Here is a 9,725-nt window from a genome sequence, read left to right as displayed (position 1 = left end):
TTAAATGTGGGTATTTCCACCTTGAAACAAAATTCAAGGGAATTTGACATTAAAATACTTTGGCTGCGTGGGCTTATGCAGTAAAAGTATTTTGATGTCAAATTCCCTAAAATTTTGTTAGCGTGTAACGAAGGAAAACAAACGTTTGACTGCTTGATGGCATACTTGTTTCAGGATAAAAATACCCACTTTTAACATCATTCATTTTGGGCAAGTTTTGCTTTGTTGTTGTCAAAGTTCTGTTAGTTGTCTTATGATGATAAGTGCTAAATTTTATGCTCAGAAAGAAGGAAATTTCAATATTTAATTTAAAAACACTTTTTAACCCATGCAGCAAAAGTGTTTTAATGTTATTTTACCACAAAATTCCCTAAAATTCTTTTAGCGTGTATCGAATGGAAACAAAACATTTGACAGCTTGATGGAGAACTCTTTGTTGTTGTAGGTTTTAACCAAAAGTGAGTGATTTGATATGTTTGATTGAAAGAAAACTAATAATTTGGATTTGCTTATTTGAATGCGACTGAAAATTTGCGACTGATTATATTTTTTATAATTCCGAATCTCATGAAATGAAACAAAAAATGAACTAAACACTAGAGGGAAAGCCCAAAAATTATCATTAAATTGCCTGGCAAAAAAAAAATCAAAAACTTTGAATAATTCAAACAGAAATTTTGAAATTCAGAAATTTTTACATTTTTCCACTTCAATTTAAAAATTAAAAAAACAGAAGTTCATACAACTTAAAATGCAAACAAAAACATAACCCAAATAAAAAAATATTTCGAAAATTCAATGAATCAAAAATAAAAAAGTCAAATAATCCAAAATTTAAAGTCTAAAAAAAATTAATTCAAATGTTAATAATTTAAAAATTATAATTTAAAACATGCTACAATTGATTTTTAAAGACATTATTATATCACATTGAAAAAACAATGAATCAAAATGCAAATAAAAAAAATAAAAATTGTAAAATCAAGAAATATGGCTCGAAAAATGTCTGAAAAACATTACTTCAAAAAATCAATAAATCTGAAATTAAAAATTCAAAAAATCCAAAATTTAAAAATCCTAAAATTCCAAAATTTTAATTTTCATTGTTCAAAATATTTAGAAATCAAAAATTTCAAAATTAAAAGACTCAAAAATTTTAAAATTCTAAATTCAAATTTTGAAAATTTTAAAAAATCGAAAGTTCTAAATTTGGTAAGTTCAGAACATCAAAATTTAAATATTAAATATTGCTACAATTGATTTTTTAAAGAAATTATAATAACACTTTTAAAAAACAATGAATCAAAATGAAATAAAAAAATCCAAAATCAAGAAATGTGGCTCTAAAATGTCTACAAAAATTACTTTGAAAATTCAATAAATCAAAAATTAAAAAATTCAAAGAATCCAAAATTTTAAAATCCAAAAATTCCAAAATTTAAACATCGTTTATTCAAAATATAATTTAAAAGTTCAAATACCCAAAAATTGAAAAATTCTCAATTCGAATGCAAGTAATTCAAAACAGTCAAAAATTCTAAATTTGGTTAGTTCAAAACATCAAAATTTAAGTATTAAATATTGCTATAATTGATTTTTTTAAGAAATTAAAACATCAAATTTAAAATATCAATTAATCAAAATGAAATTTAAAAAAAAATTAAAATCAAGGAATATGGCTTTAAAATTTTTGATTTTTTTTCAAAATTCAAAAATGCCTCAACATCAAAATTTTAGTATTGAATATTGATACCATTGATTTTTTCAGGAAATTAAAATATCAAATTAAAAAATTTAATAAACCAAAATTGAAAAAAAATAAAATAAAAATTCAAAAATTTAAGAAAATGGGTTTAAAAATGTCTGATAACATATCAAAAATATAAAAATTTACTTCGAAAATTCAAAAATCTTACATTGAAAAATTCAAAGAATACAACATTTAAAAATCCAGAAAATCCTAAAATTATTCAAAATCAGACATTTTAAAATTCAAAGAACCAAAAATTTAAAAAAAATCGTAATTCAAACGTTAAAAATTGAAAATTTGGTAATTCCACAACATCAAAATTTAAATATACATCACATTTAAAAAAACATTGAATAAAAAAACAACAATTTAATTTCAAAAATCATGGAATATGGCTCTAAAACTGTCTGATTTTCTGAATACATTTTAGAAATTAACAAAAACTATCCAATTTAAATTATTTAAGTACTTAAAAGTTTTAGAATTTAAGGATTTTAAATTTTAAAATTTAATACCACATTGTTAAAACTTTACAATCTTAGAGTTTTGATTTTTTTTCTTTCAATTATACGAATTTTTGTTTTTCCCTTTTTTCTGCTTTTTAGTAGAGTAGTAGTCTTGAATTGCTTAATTTTTGCATTTAGCAATATTTTTTTTTATTTCCACGAACCTCAAGCGAAAAAAATTCGAACAAACTTTGCTTGACCACATTCCTTCCAATCTCCATACTGTACTTAATAAGAAATATCTATGTTTTAAACTTTAATTAAGTCTAGGTGAAAATTGGTTTGAACAGTTATATAATTTTGTAGAAAAAATCTGTTTTATGCTTCTTCGCTAACGTTTTATTGAAATCACAGCAGATTCGAAAACTACCCACTTTTAAACATCACTTACTCTGATTTGGGTTAATTCTACTTTGTTGATGTCAATGTTCCGTACGACAAGCTGTCTTGCGATACTAGGGGAAATTCTCGTATGTTTGGCAGGTTAAGCACTCGCTCCTAACTCCATCGAATTTGCTGATTTTCACTATTTAAACAACTAATTTTGCAAAACTTTTGATAGAAACTTGTTTGCTCACTTCTTATTGAGCTATTTATCACTCAATTTCAGTTGAAAACGCTTTTAATTAGCTTTAATTGAATGTCAAAGTTCTGACCTGCCAACATTAGAGGCACGCTGGAATTAGATGCTGTTCCCCTAACTGCTCAATTTTAGATTCAAATAATTGATTATTTGCAGATTTATTGATTCTTACACGCACTTCACAATCACTCATATTTTAACCAAAACAAAACCTACTCAGAAATGAGTAAATGGGTCATCTGTCAAATATTAGTGAATTCAACGAAAATTGATTGGAATTCAATCAAATCTAACAGATGCCCTATTTAATCATTTCTGAGTAGCTTCGGTTTTGAAAATTGGTTTGAAATGTCATATTTTTTTGGAAAAAAAACAACACTTTATGAATATTTTGGCGCTTCTTCATCCATGTAACACTTGATAACAAATCCCCACGTCTCAAACATGTTTACCCGTCGCTCGTTTGAAGCTCCACAAACCCGTTGACCATTGAATTAACCAAATCGCAATAAACTTTTCGAAAAGGTCCACAAAACCAAAACGTTTCACCGTCCAGCGGACCATTTTACGACCGCTTTAATAAATAAATTATTGTTATTTAATTCGCGCATTTCAAGTGCGCTTTGCGCAGGGGGTGAGCGTGCCGGGCGCCTATTTGCCGGACCACAATTTGTAAAATCCGTGTTTCTTTCTGAGCACCACGGCTGAAAAACTGCCGCCGCCTCTTCTTCAATCGAAGCTAGTAGTAAACGAAAGCGAAGTAACTGGCGGAGAGTGCACGCCAGAAAAATCAAACAAAAATAAATCATTAGAGGCGCATCCGCTCGGAGAGTGAAAGGATACCTTTTTGCGAACAATCCCGTAATTATCGAATGTGCGCAGCTTCGCTGCAGCATGTAGAATAGTTTGACGTTACGTTACCTGTTTGTTGACCACCTTGAACTTTGACAGTTTAGAGTTAGTGATTGGAAGTATTTAACCTTGACCTTTCCCTTCGCAGTTCTGGGGACCTGACAAAGATGCGAACCGGCTCGACCAGACGATGTTCGACGACATCAACCGGTACTGCTGGATCCAGCAGCAGGGCAGCGGTCCGGGTCAGCAGCCGCAGCAGCAGGCTGGGGGAGCGGTCAGCAATACGGTTGCCGACACCGACGGACAGGTTTGTATTGCAAGCTGGAAGGGAAGAAAGACAAAGGGCTAACTTCACTCCTTCTTGCAGATCTACACTTTGACAGTATTGAACGGTGCGCCGGAACCGTGGGTCCTGCGGAAGGACCCCAGCGCAGCGGAACCACCTCCACCTGCCTCGAATCTCGATCTCGACACGATCCTCGGCGGCTTTCCGGGGTACGTCAAGACGGAGTGCTTCTCCTATGACGACAGTGGCTTCGGAACGGACCACCACGGCAAGGAGGACCAGCAGCAGCAGTTGCTGAACCAACAGCAGCAACAACAACACCAGCACCAGCAGCACCTTCACCAGCAAGTACAACAAATACCAGTGACATCCACCAACATCGTGCTGTCCAACAGCCTGATGGACCCGAACAGTGTGATAGCGTACCAGAACAATAACAACAACGACTGGCAGATGTCGGACCACAACGTGATAGAGCACGAGACGACATCGGAGTCGTTGCTGCGGTGTGCCCTCCAAGGCAAGGGTTACACCAAGGGAACGGCCGTCCAGCTGCAAAACGGCGGCATCACCGTCATCCCGGCCGGCCAAATCAAAGAGGAAGACCTGCGGCGACTGGTCTACACGGGCGAGGCCGACACGATGGCGTACGCCGACTCGACCCTGTCGGCGAATCCGCTCTTTGAAGATTCGACGTTACACTCGCCCGGCTCGAATCACAACCCTGCCGTCAACAACCCGCAGCACGTGCAACATCCGGTGGTCGGTGACCTCGGGTCGGGCGTGGTCGTCGACGACATGTTCCTCACGCTCGACTCGACCTTCACCGAGGACTACGAGAAGCTCAAACGGATCGCGTCCGAAGTGCAGCAGTTTTGTACAGACAACAACAACTACACCGAGATTATCGTCGAAACCGCCGCTGCCATCAACCAACACCAGAATCCTGCCCTCATCAGTAGCAATAACAGCTTAGTGATATCCAGTGCGGCGGCCAACGCCACCGGCCACCACGCAATATCGACGACCACGTCGTCCGACGTTGTCACGACAACCTCCACCACCAAGGTCAAAGCGCCTCGTTCATCCAAGAAGTACAAGCGATCTCTCAACAACAACAACAGTGCAAACTCCACCACTACCACAAACAACAACAACAACAACAACAGCATAGCCGTCAACAACAACAACAACAACACCAGCATGAGCAATCTCAACACGACGGCCGTCTCCATCCTCAGCAGCACCACCTCCAGCAGCCAAAACCCCAGCAGCAACCCCAGCCCCACCGGCCACTGTAACGGCCAGCGGAAGGAGCGCTCCCTGCACTACTGCTCGATCTGCTCCAAGGGCTTCAAGGACAAGTACTCCGTCAACGTGCACATCCGAACGCACACCGGTGAGAAACCCTTCGCCTGCTCCCTCTGCGGCAAAAGCTTCCGCCAGAAGGCGCACCTGGCGAAGCACTACCAGACGCACATGGCCCAGAAGAACCCCGCCGGGAACGTCAAAGCCGGCAAGCAAAGTCGAGCCGCCGCAGAACAGGCGGCGGCTGCTGCGGCCGCAGCCGCACTTCAGCAATCACCGGTTTCGGTTGCCGCTCCTCCTCCTCCGCTGCCCTCGCTGACGGCAGCGGGAACGCTCCAGTCGCAAGCGGTGGTCTCGTCCGGCGCCACGGCGGCACCGATCCTACTCAACACTGCCACCATCGTTGCCAGCCGGTAATCCGGAGTTTCCTCTCTATCGTACTCTCGCTTTGAAGGCACTTCCGAAAGTGGCGTTTTTTCTGGATTGATATTCTTGTCAAGTTTTAATTCTTGCTTTTGGTTAGAATTGAGGATCATCAAAATGTTTTCTTTTTAAGTTTTATTTCTATTTGACTCGTTCTCACCACACGACACCACCAGTTCAACTTAAATGTCAACTTACTCGTTTGTTGTTTGACTGCGCCCTGACAACTGTCAAATCGATTAGGCTTTCTTGCACGCAAAAACGATAATACCGAGAATCAAGTTGATTTTAGGCTTTTTTCATCGATTTCCATTTTTTTTTTTTGAACTGTCACTTCACCGAAATCATGTTTTGTTTTTGTCATTAGCTAAGTAAAATTCAAAAATTTGACGTAGGGCAACAGCATCTAATTCCAGCGTGTCTCTACTGTTGGCAGGTTGACAATCAATTGACAATCAATTAAAGCTAATCAAAAGCGTTTTCAACTGAACTCGAGTGATAAATAGCTCAATAAGAAGTGAGCAAGCAAGTTGCTATCAAAAGTTTTGCAAAATTAGTTGATTAAATAGTGAAAATCAGCAAATTGGATGGAGTTAGGAGCGAGTGCTTAACCTGCCAAACATACGAGAATTTCCCCTATATCCTAATAACCCATTTAGTTCAGTTCTTAGTATGCTGGTTTGAACTTGTTCAACTGTTCAACAGTTAAGAAAGCGAGATATTAAAAGTGCAAAATGGCATAAGCTTTCTGTCCAGTTGATGTGAAGTTTAACATGACATCTACTAACACTTTTAAAGCTTGGAGTTGGTTCGTTTGCATCTGAATCAAGGTTGTTAACGGTAAAGTTTTCGAGGTTAGATAACGATAATGGTTATATTGCTGTTGGTATTGTGGTAAGTTTGAGTGTTCACTCAAAGGCGGCTGAATTTTTTATTTTCGTTTGACACTTTTTTAGTTTTTACCCGTTGGTTCGACAATTTCAAACTCAAAAGTAACAAACTGTCACTTGTTGCACAGGACCCGCATTTTTTGAATTAAAATTTTCATAGTTTGCAATATGGGTATCAATCGATTCGAAATTTTGTTTACAAAAACACAAAATACCGTATCTACTGAAAAAACTCATTTATTTTTATTTGCAATTCGATTAAATTCGAAATTTGTCTTTAATAGTTTCTAGTCAAAAATTTCTAACATATTCAAAGTATGCTTACATGGTATAACTGGATGTTTGTTTGCATTAGATTTTCTATCTCTTTCCAGCTATTTTTTTGTCAGGCGATTTCTAACTGGTTTTTTTTTTTTGGCTGACCGCTCGATATGTCAGCCACCATACTTCGCAGGGCTGTGACAGCTCGAACTCGATCATTGTTTGCATCAGAATATTGTGACGAGAAGGTCGTCATTTTTGGGTTAAATTATATATTTTTCACTGGGCCTAGCAAGCCTTATATTGCAAATAATGAATATTTGACTAGATATTTGATCATTTTCAAAAATAAACCAAGTTTTATTAAAATTCAAATATTTTATTCTAAAAACTCTACAACAGAAAAAATGCATGCAAAATTTTGAATCGTTTGATATCCATAAAAAGAAAAAAAGAAAAATAAGAGTATTTTCTAAAAAAAACTACATTTTCTTAAAAATAGGTAATTCATTCCAAAAACTCCAAAACAGTGAAAATGCATGCAAAATTCCGAATCGTTTAGTATTATTGCAAATTATAAAAAAGAGTATGTATTTTAAGTAGAATACGAAAATTGTAGTATCTTTTTCATTCCAAAAGTTAGAAGTGAAAATACATACACATTTTCAAATCGTTTGATACACATTTTGAAAATTGCTATAAAAAAACGGCTTTTTGTAAAAAAAAATATGATTTTATTCCAAAAGGTCAAAACAGTGAAAATGCATACCAAATTTCTAATCGATGGATACCGATAAAGCGAATTATACAATATATTATACATATTTAAAAAAAATACCGCTATTTGTGAAAAAATATTATTTTATTCCAAAAACTTTAAAGTAGTGACAATGCATACAAAATCTAAAATCGTTTGATATCGCAAATCATTAAAAAAAAATATTTTTTTAGTACTACTAATATATCAAAAAATATCATACCATTGAAAGGGTAATTCTTGGTAAAAATCATTTAAATAACTGGTTTTAAAAAATGTGTCCACGAAAGTCTACTTTTGCAAGTATGTATACTTTCACAAGTATCATGTGGTGAAAGTTTTCAAACATTTTGATCATTAATTTTAATTTTTGCTTAGCTGTTTCTCAACCATTTCTTAATTTTGCTTTTCTAACAAGATTGTGAAAGAAACACTTTTTTTTAAACAAAAAATTACCGAAAATAACATTTATGAACACTACTTTGAAAAAAAAACAGAAATATATTTTTGTTTTACTAACAAGTGTTCCTTACACTAATACAAATAAATTTTCTTTTTTTTTAATTATGCTCGTTTCAAAAAAAAAATTATATTTTTTGCCTTAAAAAATTAAGTTTTTTTTAGACTGAATATTTATTTGAAAAAGTAAGTATTTTTTAAGAGTTAATCCACTCTTCACGGAATTGTCCTCAATAATACCTACAACTTTGCAACATAAGGCTTTCTACGCCCAGTGAAAAAAATACTGACAAAAAAAACTTTTGCTAGAAAGAGAAAGCAGATCTGATGCAAACAAACCCGCAGCTGCATTAAAAAATCCTTTGAATGTGTTGGTAAATTTCTGACTTATTACGTTTTTTTATGAACAGCAAAGTTTACTAAGTTTTTACCAAAACCAATCGAATCAAATTTCAAGAAACTAGTCGATTTTTCCGAGAATCGCTCATTTGATAACTTTCGATGATTCAACTTAGAAATAAAAAGAAAATGAGAAACACTAACCCAAATCAGAGTGAAATTCACCCAAATCTGATGAATGGCCTCAAAACTTGTTTTTGATGTGGTTCGGTTTTTGAGTGAGTATTTGTTTGAAACATCAATTAAAACTTTAAATTATTTCTATTTAAAACTTGAAATCCAGAAAAACGCAACTTTTTCAACAAAATTTTCTAATTATTAAAATCAAACATAAAGAAGCAGCGAAAGCCACAATTCGCAACAAACAAAAAGTAACAAAAATTTACGTTCCTATATTAATGTATTTATCGAATGGGAATAAAAATCAACAAAAATTAACAAAAAAATTAACGAGAGGAGACGCCAAAAACCGGCTTGGCAACAAAGGGAAACTCAATCCTCAAGTCCTGCCCTGTACGCGAATGGGCGGTGCAAAAAATTGTGAAATTATCGTGAGTATAAAATATGTAAGGAAATGTTTGTTCTTTCGGCCGAATCGATCTGTATTTTATTGTGAGATAATTAAAAAAAAACAAGTAGAAATTTTACTGTGATGTTTCCTCCCCCTTGCTTTTGTAATGTTTATCTGTTTAAATGCTAGGAACAACAAAAAGAAAATCGACACATTCTCTCTGCTCCTAATTCAGAAAGCATTATTAGCTAAAATTTACTCATTCGCGCAAACTGCAACTTAAAGAAGAAGATGAAAATAAAACCAGGAATAAAAAAACGACTTACGTTAAGTTTTGAGGTTAAGAGCAGCTTCTGTCAATTCTTGCCATTTTTACTTAAACCACAAAGGTTAAACAAATGTAGTACTGTAATGTTTTTTTTGTGTCTCTCTACTGTTTAATAATTTTATGCCCAATTAGCGCCGTAAGTTGTGTAAACTGTACATATACTATCATACCATACTCGGAAAAAAACCTTTATTTGTAGAAATTTACTCAAAAAAAGATAGGCGAGTGTAAAGAAACAAAACTAGCAAAAATGAGAAACTACGAAAAAATAATGCTCAAAAATAAATAAATCGGTTGTGTTGTTCAGAAAATGTTACACCACGTTACCAAACGCGTGTTCTACATAATGTCTAGTTAAACAAAAAAGAGCAAAAAGTAACGAATCGAGATTATCGTCCCCCAGTTGAGA

At 34.6% G+C, this 9,725-nt stretch overlaps 1 protein-coding gene across 1 annotated transcript in view; it reads left to right on the top strand.

Moving 5' to 3' along the window:
• Nucleotides 1-6,201, top strand: part of LOC6048763 (M-phase inducer phosphatase) — a 221,842-nt gene extending 215,641 nt beyond the window's left edge. Inside the window, exons 5-6 of the mRNA XM_038262754.1 lie at nucleotides 3,840-4,001; nucleotides 4,062-6,201. Of these exons, the coding sequence (XP_038118682.1) occupies nucleotides 3,840-4,001; nucleotides 4,062-5,705 (1,806 nt within the window). The 3' untranslated portion in view covers nucleotides 5,706-6,201. The remainder of the gene's footprint in view (nucleotides 1-3,839; nucleotides 4,002-4,061) is intronic.
• Nucleotides 6,202-9,725: the final 3,524 nt, after the last annotated feature.

The sequence above is a fragment of the Culex quinquefasciatus genome, chromosome 3 (genome assembly GCF_015732765.1).
Source record: "Culex quinquefasciatus strain JHB chromosome 3, VPISU_Cqui_1.0_pri_paternal, whole genome shotgun sequence".
Lineage (NCBI taxonomy): Eukaryota > Metazoa > Arthropoda > Insecta > Diptera > Culicidae > Culex > Culex quinquefasciatus.
Note: the sequence above shows the minus strand (reverse complement) of the source record. Positions and strands in the feature narration are given on the sequence as shown.